The 16,834-nt window shown below is 58.3% G+C and overlaps 2 protein-coding genes across 5 annotated transcripts in view; both read left to right on the top strand.

Moving 5' to 3' along the window:
* HHIPL1 (HHIP like 1) overlaps window positions 1-8,815 on the top strand; it is a 29,342-nt gene extending 20,527 nt beyond the window's left edge. For 2 of the 4 annotated variants that reach the window (XM_073800059.1, XM_073800058.1), the window contains 3 exons: window positions 287-382; window positions 1,298-1,380; window positions 3,687-4,303. In XM_073800059.1, coding sequence (XP_073656160.1) covers window positions 287-382; window positions 1,298-1,380; window positions 3,687-4,207 — 700 coding nt within the window. In that variant the 3' untranslated portion in view covers window positions 4,208-4,303. Of the gene's footprint in view, window positions 1-286; window positions 383-1,297; window positions 1,381-3,686; window positions 4,304-8,689 lie in introns of those variants that run through there. The other 2 variants (XR_012329836.1, XM_033850625.2) reach the window with 2 other exon arrangements.
* A 128-nt stretch (window positions 8,816-8,943) lies between these two features.
* CYP46A1 (cytochrome P450 family 46 subfamily A member 1) overlaps window positions 8,944-16,834 on the top strand; it is a 36,143-nt gene continuing 28,252 nt past the window's right edge. Inside the window, exon 1 of the mRNA XM_033850624.2 lies at window positions 8,944-11,129. Coding sequence (XP_033706515.1) covers window positions 11,008-11,129 — 122 coding nt within the window. The 5' untranslated portion in view covers window positions 8,944-11,007. The remainder of the gene's footprint in view (window positions 11,130-16,834) is intronic.

Genomic DNA, 16,834 nt, shown 5'->3' with positions numbered 1-16,834 from the left:
CGTGGGTGGGAGGAGCCAGCAACAGGCTAGACCCCCGTCCCCTCCCTCCCTCCGTGACCCTTCTCATCCCTTTTTTCATTTTTCTCTTTTGGAATCCACGTAATTTTGTGCATCCACAACATATTGAAGAGGGGCGCCGTTCCAGAACATTTGGAAAATGAAGAAATGGGAAGCAGAGGGGGTAGGGTGGGGTCATCCGTTGCCGCCCAAACATAAACACTGTGACATTTTTTGGTGTATCTCCTACCCTTTGGCAAGACAAAAATTTTTATGTAATTTCCTTAAGGAACGAAACTCAGCTGGGTCCGTCTGAAGCGTGTGGCTATTATGTGGAGTTCAAAGCAGCCGGAAAACCCACACTTTCTGCAGCTTGGAGAAGGGTGTGAGCTGGGCTGTGTTTCAACCTCTGGGGGGAATGGCCCACGTCCCTCCTCGGTTTCCCTCTCTTGCCAGGGCTGTCTGAAAGCCACCCCGGGTCACGTGGCTGCTTCAGCCCTTGGGCTTCCCCCTCGTGCTCTTGGGACCCATTGAAGTCTTGGACCCACGTGGGTTGGTCCCAGAATAGGGTCGGTCCCATTCAAAGACTCACAGATCAACGGCCAGAAGCTCATTAAAATGGGATTCCATTCCTTACTTGTGCCCCTCAGAGATGTCCAAGGAGACCCAATTCATAGCCCTGGCAACCCTTCTCAGGCTCTTTTCTCTCCCAGCCCTCTCCAACCTCACATTCCAAGGCCCCCAGAGCCCTCAGCTCTGCTGCCAGCCCCGAGGCTTTCTCTCTCTCCCCACTTTATTCTTTAGATCGACTTAACCTTTCCCTTTGATTCTGTATCACCAGAAATCCCAGAACCAGAGGGGCAGAGAGAAACCCTCCTCAGAGACTGTGGGGAATGGGGACCAGGGTAAAGTGCAGGAATGGGGCTGTGGTGACAGTTACAGGAGCTGGACCGGCAGGCTGGGGAGAAGGACTGTGACATTTGATCACATCCCAAGGGCACTTCATGCTGAGAATTAGAAATGGCCCTCCTGCTCTGCAGGCAGAGGCTGAGCGGGCACTTGGCAGGCCGTTACAGGGGGGTCCTGTCCTGGGGTTGGACTCTCGGGGTCTGGGAGGCGTGGACCAGCAGGGTCACTGCTCCGTAAGTGGCCACTGTTGTTACCACGCACACGTGCCCAGGCCTGAATGCACACCGGCCCTTTCCCCTCCTTCCTGGCTGCAGGGGGCAGGTGATGTCGGGGGGGACATGCTCGGGGCGGGCTCCCAGGGTGCGGCTCATGACCTCTTGTGTGTCTGCAGACGGGCACCACCCGGCAAGTGTCAGATCCAAGCCGCCCACGTGAAGGTCCGGGGCCGCCTCGTCCACTTCGTGCCCAAAGAAAGTAAGTGTCCACCAAGGTGGGGACACGGCGGGAGTTCCTGCAACCCACACCCGCTGCCCCTTTTCCGGATGTGGATGCCCTTCCTTGGCCCCCATGCCCAGCACTGGGCCCCGTGCACAGGAGCTACCAGGAGTGGGTGGAGCTGCTTAAACCTCCTTCCACTCATGCAGTGTCTGCCAGTCCCAGGCCACGGTGGGAGGCTCCAAGGGGCTGCAGGCCTCACGACGAGCATGGCAAAGGGAGAAATAGCTGGTCCCAGGCAAGGTTCACTCAGAGTTCTTGGGAGGGACAGAGAAAGAGGGTATATCTCAAGATTGGAATGAGTTATTCTAGGTGCAAGGGCGCCTAGGGGAGCGTTTGGGCTGGGTCTGCTATACGAAGGCTCTGTTTTGACGAGCTTGGTGGGGAGAGAGGGGTACAAATCCTCATGGGCCGAGGGCCAGGCAAAGCCACGGTGACCACCCATGGGATCTGGGGCCATCTGAAGAGGGTATGGCCCGGGGAGAGGGCTGTTCCCCTGGGTCCAAGCTAGGTGGGAACAGAGAGTGCCCCAGTGTTGTCAGATCTTCCAGTTCTCAGGACAAGCAGACTCCATCCATCCATCCATCCACCCACCACATACATGCGCTTCACACTGGGGCTACAATGCTGAGTGAGCAGATACGGTCCCTGCCTTCTCGGGTTGTTATTACACAATCTCCCGATTTGAAAATATTGGCAACTAGGTCACAATTTTCAAAACCGCCCTGTGGGCCAAAGGAAATACTTCAGTGGGCTGAGTGTGCCCAGCAGGTCTCCAGCTGGCAGACTGGGGTGGGGGGCAGGAAGAGGGGGAGGTTGGGTGGGTGGGGGGTACCCGGCCCTGAGGAAGGGGTGCCCCACCAGGAAGAGGAAGGCTGGGGAAGCTGGCTGTTTGGGGAATTCACTTCCAGCTGCAGTTGGTTTGGGGCCTTGGCAGAGTTTTCCATTCACTCATTCAGCAGTTTCTGCATTTCTGTTAGTTACCCGCTGTGTGCTGGATGCTGGGGCCACAGAAGAAGTCAGACGAGGCCCAATCCTGGCTGGGGCAAACAGAGGGGTCATTTAGTGTCCCAGGCCCTGTGACAGAAGTTGTGCTGGGCACCATGGGGACCCAGAGCAGTGCAGAGCTGGGGGTGGAGGGGGTGGGTTGGGAAGGTCCTGGAGCCTGAGGGTTGAGCCTGGATGGAGAGGAAAGTGCATTGCAGAGGCCGGGGAAGGGCAGCCTAGGCAGTGAAGGAAGCAGGAGAAGCAGGAGCCCTGGGAGCTGGAAGTCCCTCCCCGTGGGTGGAGTGGGGGCCAGGGTGCAGGTTGGGGGAGCGTCTGCCTCATGTTCTGGCCCCGGCCTGCACTTGGTCTTGTATCCAGGCCCTTTCTCAGCCCCTGTCTCAGTGGGTTTCCAAGTGAGATGGGCCGGTGGCCCCGGGATCCCTGTCCACAGTAACTGAGCAGTTTGGGGTTTCCACCTCCCCTGAGGGAGGCAGTACCTGGCAGAGTGTCTGACGTGGAGTGACGTTTAGCCCTATGGCTGACCTGGGCCAAGCGTGAGGGCCACGTCCTGCAGGGACAAAGGGAATCACCTACCACAGCTCCCCGACACCTAATGAGTCCAGGTCCCCGTGGAGGGGTCAGTGGGCGGGGTCAGTGTGGACCACAGCCCCGCACCTAGAGAGCTCCTGACCAGCCCCCCCTGTGATGGGCAGGGGGACCAGCAGCCTTGGGAGCCTGGAGGGGAGGGCTTCACCTGAGCAGAGGGGCCCCGGGCAGGCTGGTTCCCATCCTGCTGGCCTGCCCTCCACCCACTGCAGTTCCCCGCCCCCCACCCCCATCAGCCGTCCTCAGCTTCCTCACCCTTAAACCAGAGATTGGAGCCAGAAAGCATCATTTGCTCTGAGAAGCTCTCCCAGACACTCCTTCCCTGCCACTGCGCTTAGGAATTTACAGTGTGAGAGTCCTTCCCCTGCCAGACAGGGGACTCCCAGAAGGGGAGGAGGGATGGGGGTGGGGAGAGGCCCAGCAGCAGAGGCACGAAGCACCTGCCAGCAAGTGTGTGCAGAATGGCTGCAGAAGCACCTGGCGTTCGGCTCCAGGTGGGCACCTTGTGGGGCCAGGGTGACCCGAGAAGCACGCTTGGGGCACCTCATGCTCAGGGTCTGAGTAGAGGGCAGAACGGGACATGTTTCCCTGGGGTCTGCATTCTGGGGTGAAGAGCCGGGGTGGGGTGGGGTCGCGTGGGCTGGGCTGGGGCGGCCGGGGCCCTTCCGAACACAGGCTCTTCCTCTGCGCAGAGTTCATCCGGAGGATGGAGAGCACCCCGCGGCCCACCAAGGCTCCCCGCCGCAGCCGACCCACGACCCCTCCACTTGCGCCCACCCTGCGGCCGGCACGACCCACCCCGCGGCCCGGGCGCCGTCGGGGCGGCGGGCGGCGGCGGGAACGGCTGGGCACCGCGGTCCCCGAGCCCTCGAACGGCGCCGTGCGCCTGGTGCGGCCCCCGGGCCTGAGTCCAGGCCGCGGGCGCGTGGAGGTGTTCGCGGGTGGACGTTGGGGCACCGTGTGCGATGATGCCTGGGACACCAAGGGCGCTGCCGTCGTGTGCCGCCAGCTGGGCTTCGCGTACACCGTGCGGGCCACCAAGCGTGCTGAGTTCGGCGAGGGCCACGCGCTGCCCATCCTGCTGGACGACGTGCGCTGCACAGGCAGTGAACGCAACCTACTGGAGTGCGCGCACGCCGGCCTGGGTTCCCACAACTGCGACCACCAGGAGGACGCCGGCGTCGTGTGCAGCCGCGAGAACCCCGATCTGTAGGCGAGCATCGTCTGTCTGGCCAGCTGGGCTATCCATTGTGCGTCCAGAGCCCGTCCAACCTGTGCGCGCCTGGTGCGTGCACCTGAGTCTGAGGGTGGGGGGAACGTGGGGGGTGGCCTGGGGGTGGCCCATCTGTAACGCTGTCCTGTGGTGCGTGCAGTGCACGCGTGTTCTTTGTGTGTTCCTGCCCACATGTCTTTGAAACCCCGCAGCTGCAGTATGTGTTGGGAGCCGTGTGGCCCCTGTGGGTGTGTGGTTGCAGCCTGAGGTGTTCTTTGCTCGCCTCCAAGCATCTCAAGCAGCTGCAGGAGCACAGTCTGGTAGAACCCTGAGCCCTGAGGGCAGCTGCCCCTTAAGGGCAGACATGACCTCACTGCACTAACAGAGGCACAGCCGGTGGGTGGAGGGAGGGGACCAGGCCTGCCCTGCCCACGGTGGGGAGTGGAAGGCCCCAGACCAGCTGGAGCACGGCTTGAGGAACGTGGCCCAAAGGGCGTGGACCGGTGGCCTGGCAGTCAGAGTTGCTGAAGAGAAACACGAAGGCATCTAGTAGGGCCACGGCAAGTCATCAGACTGATGGGTCCAGGGTGACCCCTGGGCTGTGGCTGTCCCAGCGAGGGTCAGGCTGCCTAGGAGGAAGCGAGTGCCGGGGTGGGCTGGCAGGGATGACTGGATGACTTCCGGGAGAAGCCTTCTGGGCCTCAGCATCACGCTGGACCCAGCCACTCCAAGCACCACGGTCGCTGGTGAGGCTTCAGATTTCTCCACTTCCGCGCCGGTGCCAGGGCCACCTCTGTCATCTCCATTCCCCACCCACCCTGCTCAGTGAGATCCCAGGGAACCCTTTGCCTCCTCAACCCAAGCCCGGGGGCCGACCGGGCTGGGGACCCAGTGAGACCACGGGTGCTCCGTCACCCAGTGCTGTGCCAACAGCGCGACTGTTTACAAACCCCTTCCTGCCTCTTTTCTCTGACTCACACCTGCCTGGAAGCGGAGGGAGGGGGTGGGAGAAGGGGGCTGGGCCTGCAGCCTCTGTCCTGCTCACAGGTGGAAGTTCCTTTGCCCACTAGGGGCCTCAGCCTTGGCTCATGCCAGGCCGGTCAAGGGGCATCAAGTATGGCTGGGCTCAGCCTCTGATAGGGGGCCAAGGAGGGGAAGCAGATAGATGGTCACCGGGCAGTGAGGACCGGATATGGCCCCTGTCGGGGAGTGGGGGAGGGCTCTGGGTGGGGCATCCCAACCCAACCTGGGTGTTGTCCTGGGAGTTGAGCTGGCACTAGGGATGGTGTGCCTGGCAGAGGAAATGGTGTGGGCAGAAGCCTGTCGGGGCCTCCCAGCTGCTCGCTGAAGCTGAGTGTGGAGTACGAGGCTGCAGAAAAAAGCTTTAGGGTCACCCTCTCGAACTCCCCCCTACCTCTGCCCTAAGTGGGGTGGGCGAGGGACCCAGACCCTTGTGGCTCCTCTAACCGTGCTGAGCCCCGCGTGGAAACCACAATTAACCCTGCCACCGAGCGTAGCCTGTGTGCTGGGCACCGTCGTAAGAACGGTGCCGCATACCTGAACTCATTCAATCCCCGCAACAGCCCGCTTCCTCCCCTTTCACAGATGAGGAAACCGAGGTGCACAGAGCTTCAATATCTCAGCTGAGATCACCCAGCCAGGCAGGGGGAAGCCAAATGTGAACACGAGCTGGCTAGCCCTAGCACCCGCCAGGTGTATAACCACTGAACTCCCTGGCTATACCTGCAGAAAGTCTCAGCATGGCCCAGGGCCCCTGCCCGCTGTAGGCTGCCAGCCTCGCTGGGAAATAGCTGATGGAGACCCCCCACTGCCCAGGGGTGGTTGACTGGGCATCTTCCAGGTCGCTGGGACATCCGGAAGTGTTAGGAGCTGGGAGGCCCGTGGGGACCATCCAGGCCAAACTCCTCACTGTGCTGATGGGGAAATGAACCTGGGAGGCTGAGTGTCCCAGGCCTTTGGTCAGATGGGGCCGAGCTAAGACTAGAGCCCAGGGAAGGCGGGGTGGCCCTCGGGGCCCTCAGAGCAGGGCAGCATCATGGCCCTGCTCAGCGGAAGGGCCAGGGCTGTTGGTCCCTCTGGCTTCGAGGTGGGGTATGGCTTTTAGTAGCCTCTGCCTCCTCTTCCTAGGGCTCCTCTGTGCTCTTTCCTGCCCCTCCCCACCCTGTGGAGCCCCCTTCCTCAGTTCAAGGCCTGGAGGACATGATGCCACAAGGCGGGGCCTGGGAGGTGGGCACCTCCCACTGCAGCTCAGCACCCACAGCCTGGGCCCACCATCTGGGGCCCGTGGCACTTTCCCCAAGTGGCAAGGGGGAGTGGTCCAGCCCTCTGCTGGGCCCTGAGTGTCACTGTTGTTTGTTGGGGCAAGTAGGGGAGGTCCCAGGCCTCATCACTCCTCTGGGCAGTGCTGGCCTTGGCCCGTCAATGTTGCAGGAAGGGTGCTTCCCCTCCCATCACCCCTCAGGCTCCAAATAAGGCTGAGGCTGCGGCCTGACTCCTGAGAATGAGGCTCACAGAGACACACTGCTGCTTTACTGGTAATAATAAGGGCAGGTGGCTGACACCGGCTGAGCACTTACTATGCCAGGCACTGTTCTAAAGGCTTTACAGATTAGTCACTCTTTAATCCTTGTATTAACTCTACGAGGTAGGTGCTAGGGTCGCCCTCCCACCCATTTTACAGATGTGGAAGCTGAGGCCCAGGGGGCCTTAGTTACTCGTCAGATGTCACACAGCCAATATTAGAAACCAGGTAGCCTGGCTCTGGAGCCCCAGCTGTGTGCTGTCACGCTGTGCTACCTCAAGAGCACTGAATTCAGGGTCCCCCTCGTTGGGCCCCATCATTGTGCGGATGGGGACACGGGCCCAGGGAGGGGCAGGGTTAGGCGCAGACTCCCTGTCCCGTGCTCCTTTCACTCCACCACCAGCCTCGGAAAGCCAAGGGAGCAGTCACAAGTGACTCTGCCCCCAGGGACTTTGATCCTGCCTCTGAGTCCTCTGAAGTCGCTGGGGATGGAGGCTGGCCTGGGCCAAGGCTCTCCGTGCTCCCTATCGGCCTCTGCCCTCACTGCCTCTAATCTGGCCTCCAGTCAGCAGCTAGAGTGATCTCTCAGAACCTGCCCAGAGAGGGACTGCCTCTGCCCAGCGTCACACAGCTTAGTTCTGGAGCCCTTGGAGCCACCGCTGCAGGGATGTCCCAGGTGTGGCCCAGCACCCAGGACTGCATGCATGGTGTCAGCCTCAGGTAACAACACTCCAGGTCTCTGGCTGGGCCTCATTGGTTCCCTGTTCACCTGCATCCCTCTGGCAAGCCTCAACTGGGCTGGGCCCTAGGTGGCCACCTTTCTCCTCTGATGACAGGAAAGGCCCACTGTCCCTGGCAGCCCTGACAGCTTCAGTCAGTGGCTGAAGGCAACCAAGCTAGGGAGCAACCTTCAGCTCCCCAAGGCATTCCTATGTTTACACGTTGCAAATGCTTGGCTGGGAGACAACGCCTGGGATGTTAGGGGTCCAGCCTTGACTGTGTGACCTTGGCAAGGTCACTTAACCTCTCTGAGCCTCATCGGAAAACAGAAGTAATCAGCAGGATTATTGGAAGAAAAATGAGGTAACATTTACAAACGTGCCCAGGACGTTCCGTATTGTTTCTGGACAGAAAGCTCAGTAGCAGGCTGTTGGCGCCCACATTGGCAGCTGCCAGATGCACAAGACAGGGTGGGAGGGGCATGCCAGGTAGAGGGGCCAGCATTAGAATGACCCAGGGACAAATCCTCAAAATGGGAGGAAGATGAGCCCCTTCAGCTAGCATGTAGAACCCACATCTTTTTTTTTTTTTTTTTTTTTTTGCGGTACGCGGGCCTCTCACTGTTGTGGCCTCTCCCGTTGCGGAGCACAGGCTCCGGACGCGCAGGCTCAGCGGCCATGGCTCACGGGCGCAGCTGCTCCGCGGCATGTGGGATCTTCCCGGACCGGGGCACGAACCCGTGTCCCCTGCATCGGCAGGCGGACTCTCAACCACTGCGCCACCAGGGAAGCCCAGAACCCACATCTTCTTGTGGGAGCATCTGTCCTCTGGTCCTGCTGCAAAAAACTTACCTTTATTGATCACTTACTATATGCCAGATGCCTCAGGTATGCAGAATCATTTAATCCTCACAACTACCCCATTAGGCACCCCTGACACTGCGGACAAAATAATGTTGCCTGCCATCCTGGTAAACGATGAATGTTGCCCGCCATCAAGCCATCAGCCACTGCAGCCACCCGCTACGGTGCGCCCTGAGGGGAATTCAAGATGGAGAAAACCTGGATACTGGCCCTGATAGTTAAGATGCATGTCTAAGGAATAATTTCAATGAGCCCAGACTCTTACATCTTCAGCACTAAAATCATTAACTTGAGATGTCTGGTTTTTGTGCTTAGCAGTAATCTTTTGATGTTTGACTACATATTTTTTATTTTCAGCAAAAACTCCTATATATGTATCCTGGCTCCACCCTGACCTCTTTGGAACAGTTCCCGAGCTATCTGAGAGGCTGTCTCCCAGGCTATAGTCCTCAGCAATGTCCCCAAATAAAACATAACTCCCAACTTTTAGGTTGTACATTTTTCTTCAGTCAACAGCTCTTTTCCAGATGATCTCCAAGTTGGCTATGTGACTGGGTCCCTTATTCAGAGGGGGGTTAGCTTTGAACCAAGGAGCTTGATCTTTCTCTTTCCCTGGTTACTGTGCCCGTGCCCTGCCTCCTAGGAAACCACTTCCCATATGGAAGCCATGTGGCCAATAGCTACCACAGTGGATAGCATTTGTCCAGATCTTCCCAGTGAAGGGCCAGGTGGTTGGCCACATGCTTCCAGGCAGCTCCCTCTGCTGGGGGCTTGCAGTGCTGCATGTCCAGGCAAAGGGCTTCCCCTGGGAGCATCAGTGTGTACAGTCTTAAGCATTCCCTGATGCTCACAGGAGAGCCGGGAGGCTCAGATGAGGTGGCGATGGGACAGAGCCAGAGGTCACTGGTATTGACCCATGCACCAGAGAATATTAATGCCCACTTCTCTCCCTAGCTTAGGTGGACAGGTTCACACTGACAATTGTACCCTGAGGCTGTCCCATGCCTGCCCCAGACTGTGGCCAGAGCAGTTTAAAATCTGGTCCTGCCCTTAAGGAACAATTGTTTGGTGTCCTCCCTTCAAATTGCCCCCAACCCCTGGAGGTTTCACAACCTAGGAGGGTCTGTCCTGGTCTCCCCGCCTCCCTCTCTCCTGCCCCTCAGGGCCAGCCAGTACGTGCCTGTGACTGCTTTTCACCACCACATGGGGGCAAGGTGGCAAGCCACCATCTCCCAGCCCTAGGGGGAGGCTGGTGCTCCCCCTAGGATGGGGCCCCATTCCCCGAGCTGGAATGGATGTCCAGCTTGCCGTGCTGGGGACAGAAATCCTGTCTCCTCCGTGCTGGACCCCACTCTTACAGCTTGGCCCTCTCTGACACCCCATAGCCCACACGCCCCAAACACTCATGCCCCTGGTGGGGACTGTCCCTGGCTGAACCTGGGAAGGAGGTATACAGGCCTTCTCTGTTTTTCCCAAACCTCTCAGGATTCTGGGACTCTGGCCCAGGGGCATGTCCTTTTCTCAGAAACCCAGCAGCATCTAAACTCTTCGGGCACCTCCTCCCCGGCTGTAAGGATCTTTATCTGGATTGGGAGGGGGCACAACTGGCCCTTCCCATCCACTGCTCTCCTTCTGGGTTGCTCCTGAGTCTAAGAATTGGGAAGTAAAAAGCCCAGAGCTGGCCTCTTCTGTCATACCCGGATTGGTAAGAAGAAGCAGGTTATAAAAGGGAGGAAAATCTTCGTTAGTAGTTCAAAAATACCCTTTGGCCACCCCGGGCACATTTCTCGGTTTCGCGCTTGAAGGGGACTTTCCGTAACCAGATTTTCACCCACTCCAACCCTTCGGACTTGGGTCAACGCCTTGGACGTTGCGGTCGCGGTCCCCCAGTGGGGCTTCCCCTTGGTCTGGGTGGCAGCCGTGTGCTCTTCATTCGCAGGCATAGGCCTCGCTGTGTCCCCGGGGTCCTCTTCACCTGTCCCGTGTGGACAGGCCGGGCAGGGGAAACCAGCTTTGGAGGTTGGGGTTCCAGGGAGAGGTTTGGGAACAGTCGGCGTGATACAGAAACTTGGAGGCTGGGATGGGGTTTCCAGGAAGGTTTAGGGAGAAAGGAAGGGGCCTAGGAACGCGCGCGGAGAAACGCCCTTATTTGGGGGCGCCAAACCGGGCTGCGAAGCCAGCAGGATTTAGCGCCGCCGCCAGGTCAGCATGCGCCGAGGAATTAGGGTTGCCAGGGACAACGCGTTCTGGGCGGAGCTGCTGTTGGGGTGGAGCTTGAGGGATGTGGGCGGAGGCTTGGGAGGCGGAGAGAAGGCGGAGCTGGGGGGGGGTCTGAGCCAGAAGTGGAGTTGTTATTGGTGGAGATCACATGCTCTGGGCGGGGCCTGGGAGCCGGGAGGAGACAGTGTTGATGTTAGGACGGAGCTTCAGGATGGGCGGTGCGAAGCCGGGGCCGGCCCGGAGAGCTGGAGCCGGAGGCGGAGACGTGGTTGGCGGGGACCGAGCTCCTGGGAGGGGTCGCAGCCGGCGGGGGCGGAGCCGAACGGGCGGGGGCGGTGCTGGGTCGCGCCAGGCCTGGGGCCGAGGCGGCGCGCGGCGCTGACAGCTGAGTCGGCTCGCGGCCTCCCGCCCCCTGCGTGCCCGGCCCCGACCCCGGCCTGGCCTGCCCCGGAGCCATGAGCCCCGGGCTGCTGATGCTGCTCGGCAGCGCCGTCCTGGTCGTCTTCGGCCTCTGCTGCACCTTCGTGCACCGCGCTCGCAGCCGCTACGAGCACATCCCCGGGCCGCCGCGGCCCAGGTGAGCGGGGGGTGGGGGCGGGGACCTGGATGGGGCTCTCGCATGGGGGGCCGGGGGACCGCGTCCAAGCCGGCATCGGGTCCAGCCTTGCCATTGCGCGCGGCCGCTTGGAAACGGCGGCAGGGAGAGGGGCGCTAACTATTCTTAGTAACAAATTACTCACAGCCGCAGCAGCTGCTCGGCGCCCACCGCGCTCTGCTGGGCCCCGAAAACGTGATGGCAGCGACAACCCTGTTAGGTAGGCGCTATTGTTACCCCATCGTTCAGACGAGGAGACTGAGGCGCGCAGAGGCAAAGTCACCTGCCCAAGGTCACACAGTTGGTAAGCCTAGATTTAAACCCAGGTCAGCCTGGTTCTAAAGTGGGTGCTCTTAACTTTGGGACTTGGATGGGGTCACTCAACCTGGGTTGTCATACACTGTACTTTGGTCACATCCCCCCTCTTTTTTAAAAATTTCTGTCCTGGTATCTCCTTTTTGTCTTCTCCTTGGTACTTCCATTCCATCCTCAGCCCTCACCCCACTCACCTTACCTCCCCCCTACTCCACCAGAAGTTCACCTTTCTGAAGTGTCATTTCTGTGTCATTCAGACGTGTCATTTCTGTGCTCCAAAGGCTTCCCATCACTTAGAACTAAATCTAATTCTAAATTAAGGCTACTCTGGGGCCAGCAAGGCCCCTGCTGGGCTCTCAGAACCCACTCTGTACTGTTCTAACCCCATGCTTGCTCACTGCTGCCTCCAGTTCTTTCTGCATGCACCCACCTCAGCTGAACCCCTCCTCCCGGGTCTTCCTTTTCCCCACCTACCCTGTGTAAAGCCCACCTCCTAGCTCCAAACTCCTTATGGGGCCATCATCCCTGAAGTTACCTTCTGTTCACCTGTTGACTGTCTGTTCACCTGTTGACTGTCTGTCTCCCCCTTTAGAATGTGAGCCCTGGGAGGGCAGGGATACTGTGTGTTCACTTGTGTATCCCCAGAGCCTGGGACATTGCAGGTGCTCAATAAATATTTGTTGACTGAATGAATAAACAAGGGTATTAGACACACTTCTTAAAACCTCAGGACACCAACATTCTGGAAGGCACCCACCTCCAGCACAAGCCGGATGCCCTGGCATTTGAAGCCTGAATCCCTGCTTGGTGGGTTTGGGAAAGATCTCTAGCTGGGGACACAGGGAGGCAACTGTTCTCCCTGCCAGCTCTCTCTCCTCCCAGGTGCCCTCTCCCACCCTTTTCCCTTACTTCACAGCTGTGTCTTCCCCTCCATCTAGATGGTTCTTCCCCCAGCCTTCTAGGCTTGTCTTAAATGCCAGCTCCTCAGGGAGGCCCTCCCTGCTCCCACACGCAAATGTATTTTGTTCATTTTATAAACTCTAAGTCACCTGAATGGTAATTGGGTAACTATTCGTGCTACCTCTTGTTAAGTGTCTGTCTCTCCCATAGGCCTGTGTCTGTCTTGTTCACTGCTGTGCCCCTGACATCTCGCTCAGCATGCACAGTAGACCCTGGATAAACTGTGATCCAAGGTGGATGGTGGAAGCCTCCTGCCAGTTCTGTTAGATACACTCTCACCCTTTCAGGTTTTCAAATCAGCCGTCAAGAGCTTGGAATTGAATGAGTTTTGTGCTCATTCTGACAGGCTTCCTCATGACTTGACCTTCTCATAAACCCAAGTGCTTCAAACACTGCAGACCTGAGCCAATCTCTGTGTCTTAAGAAGAGAGAACTTAAATCAAGCTCCTCTCGGCTACTCTCCCCACATCAATTTTTTAAATTGCATTAAAAAAATAATGTATGCCATAACATTTACCCCTTTAAAATGTACAATACAGTGCTTTTTAGTATAGTGACGGAGTTATGCAACCATCACTGCTAGTTCCAGCACATTTTCATCACTGCAAAAAGAAACCCCATAACCATTAGCTGTCACTCCTCATTGCCCCCGGAACTCCCGTAGCCCCTGACAACCACCTAATCTGCCTTCTGTGTGTATAGATTTGCCTGTTTTGGACATCTCATATAAATGGACTCATACAATATTTGACCTTTTGTGTCTGGCTTCTTTCACTTAGCAGAATGTTTCCAAGGGTCATCCATGTAGTAGCATGTGTCCATATATCTTTCCTTTTTATGCCTGAATTCTCCCTCAAGTCTTACACCACAAAATCTACATGTGACCTACAGGTGTGTGGGTGGTGGAGGAGGCTGACTATAATTTGGGTTGGGCTCTTTATTCTAAGGAGGTCAACTGAACAATGCCTATACGAAAAGATTGTGGGTTAAAAACTGGTTGGTGGTCAAATACAAAACTGCACTAAATGAAGGTTCTGGAACCTCTTTTTAGCATAAATCAGATGCTTTGGCATTCAGAGCCTGGATCCCCAAACCATGATTGGCAACACCACGGTTGACGAGAAATCTATGCGTACTGATTTCTCCAGTAGTGTGCTTTAGGGCTTTGCCAGCTTGCAGGCAAGGAACCCTCTGCCCTGCAAGAGGCAGCTGCTGTGCTCTCGCAGCCCCACTCTTCATCCTCTTTATTCTGCAAGAGTCACCAGCAAGATGCCCTCCCTGAGTGCCCTGCTTCTGTGTGCTGATTACAGACAACATCCTACTGCAACGATCCATGTAACAGCTGAAAACTCAGACCCCATGTTCAGATCCCACACAAACACTTGTAGCCTCTGTATTTCTCTGTCACTGCTCTGAGCTTCCTCATCACCCCCCACTCTCCTGGTAGTGTGGGATGAATGTAAACTTGACAATGCAAAATCTCTCTCCCCCAGTTTTTATTTCTTTTGTAATAAGTTTTTCAAAACTCCTGGGCGGTGTTGCTTCTCTCCACCCTCTCCTGCTTGCCGAGTCGCCAGGCCTGGGGGCTGTTCGACCATTGCTGGGTCGTTCTCGGTGATGGTGGAGACCCACGGCTGGCTCTGCTGGGCGGCGCATCCAGGGGACTTGGGGTGCCCAGCTGAGCACTCGACCACCGCATCCCTCTGGCACGAGGCACTTTCCTGGCCCCGCACCCTCACCCTCACTCCTAGTGGGTGGCCCACCCCTCAGCCATCTCGTGGGCTCCCGCCACCCCTCTGTGTGGCCTCACAGTGGGCTCTCCGGATGACTTCTGCTCCAGTACTGTCCCAAACTTTCTCTGCCCACAGGAAACCTCGAATTCCCACTGTGCCTGTCGCAGGGTTATAGGAAACCATGCGTGCCGGGGACCGGGCAGGGGAGGGGGATTTTTGCCCTCTCCTCTCTCCCTGGGTTGCTCTGACATATCCTGTCTACCACCAGGGGCACACCAGGTGGGCTTCGGTCCGCCCCTCCCCATCCCAGGAGTCTCCCATCCCCTCCTTGCATCATCTCTCATCTGCTGGTTTCTAACCCCTGGTCTCCGGGCCCTGCCTTCGCCCCCCACCCCCAGCGCCCCCTGCAGGAACAGGAAGGAACGGGTCGTAGGCTCCTTTCTTGCCTGGCAGTGAGGACCCCACGCCACGCCATGCCCTTGACCTTCTTGAGGTGTCACTCACGTGCCTCCCCAGGTGGCTCTGGACTCCGGTGCTTAGGGTGGAGACTCTCAGGCGTGTGCAGGTGAGGAGGGTCCAGACTCTGTTCTCACTCAGGTGACTCAAAACTGAGAATATTCTCTCCAAACCTGCAGCTTTGGGGAGTGACCATGGGTACTAGATTATTCTGGAAATACAGCCAGTCATGTGTGATGTCCACCGTCCATCTTGCTGCAGGCGGGGCGGTGTAAGTTCAAAGCCACTCCCCTCGAGTGGGCGTGGCTGCCCGGCGCCCCGCCGAGCTTCCTAGCGCAGGCCCCGCCCGCCCGCTCTCCCCTCAGTCCCTCACCTCCCGTGCCAGCCAGCGCACGCTCAGCCTTTATTCTCGCCTCCTACTTCCCTGAGCAAATGAACAGCCTGAGACAACTTCCTTCCAGGGCTCTGCCGCCACATCAGCCCCCTGGCCTGCCCTGAGCCCACGTGCCTTCCCCCCTGGGACCTCGGTGCTCCTGGCCAAGGTTGCCCGCCCCCCCCCCCCCCCCACTGCTCCAAGGCTCCAGCAATGCCCCCTCTCCTCCGTCATCACTTTTCCTTCTCTTCTGCATCATTCCTATTTTTATGTAATAGGCTGTAACACAAACCTCTTCCCCCTCATTCGCTCCAGCTGCCGCCCCCCTATCCCAGCTTTGCACGCCCACAGCAACACCCCCGTCCGAAGCCTGCCTGTCTCTGGCCCCTGTTCCTCCCTCCCCTTCTCTCTTGAAGCCACCGCCCGTCAGGCTCTGGCCCCCACCTCTCCACCCAACAGGGTTTGATCAAGGCCCAGTGACCTCCGTGGAGCTAGACGCACGGTCAGCACTTGGTCCCCATCTTGCCCTGCCACTCTGCTGCTCGGGGCAGGGCGCACCCCTACCTCCTCCTTGAAGCCTTTCTTCTCAGGTTTCCCCCTCTCTCTCCCCTGCGTCTCCTGCTCAGTCTTCCTGGCTGGTTGTCCCTTTACTGTCTGTCCCCCCAACAGTGCCTCACTCTTGGGGCCTCTTCCCTGTCTACACCCACCCCTTGTGGTCTAACCCAGTCTGTCAACACCACTTCTCTGCTGAGGAGTCTCGCATTGACATCTCTAGCTGGGAGCTCTTCCCTGAACTGCAGCCTCAGGTGCCTACCTGCCTGCTTCCCTTCCGTGTTAGATGGGCAGCGCACACCCAACCGCTCCAAGGCTGGCTCTCAGTTCCATCCACTTGTCTCAGGTTGGTTCCCAGAAGCCGATCCTGAGACAAGAATTGAAGTGTAAGTCGTTTGGGAGGCGTGATCCTGGTGGGGTTAGGGACTGGATGGAGAGAGAAGGTCAGAAGGGCAATAAAGCAAATTACCTCTGGGGGCAACTGAGATGCAACCCCCCGGCGAACTCTGGGACCCGGTGGAACACAGGCTCCCCCCACCCCACCACGAGGTGGAGGGAGGGGGGATCGTTGATGGAGGGCTGCTCTGGGGGGTGTTGAGCTGGAATTTCCAGGCTACTCCGCCTGCGGACAGAGCCGAGAGAGCACAGGGCAGAGACTCGGGTTCTGGCCTTTGGAAGCCTCTCCCCCTGCAAGGACAAGGGTGGGGGGCGGGGGCAACAGTGTCTGCTGCCCCCACCAGGCCCCCTCTCAGTCCTCCTCACCTTAGTGAGTGGTAGCTCCATCCAACCTCCCAGTGGCCCAGGCCAAAAGCCCCAGGGTCATCCCTGACCCCTGTCTCACCCGCACATCCAGTCCATCAGCAGGTCCCCTTGGCTTGGCCCACCTTCACGTACATTCAGAGTCTGACTTCTCATCTCCACTCACAGCCCCCTCACTGGTGCCCCTGCTTCTACCCCTGCCCCCCACACCTGCCCTGTTTACTCTCAGCTCTGCAGCAGCAAGGACAATGCATTTAAACCCCAATTCAGATCCCATCTCTGTTCTGCTCAAAACCCTCCAGTAGCCCCCACTTCACCAAGCTCAAAGAGAAAGTTTGGATAACAGCCCCCAAGGCCGTACACAATCTTCCCCCCATCGTGGTGACCTCATCGTGTACCAGGTTCCCCTCAAGCACTCTGCTCCAGCCACACCGCCTCCCTGCTGTTCCTTGAACTTACCAAGCACTCTCCTACCTCAGGACCTTTGCACCTACGATTCTCTTTGCCTGGAATGTTCGTCCCCCAGATACCTACGTGGC

This window comes from Tursiops truncatus, chromosome 2 (assembly GCF_011762595.2).
Source record: "Tursiops truncatus isolate mTurTru1 chromosome 2, mTurTru1.mat.Y, whole genome shotgun sequence".
In the NCBI taxonomy this organism is placed as follows: domain Eukaryota; kingdom Metazoa; phylum Chordata; class Mammalia; order Artiodactyla; family Delphinidae; genus Tursiops; species Tursiops truncatus.
The sequence above is the reverse complement of the archived record's forward strand: the minus strand, read 5'-3'. Positions and strand labels throughout refer to the sequence as shown.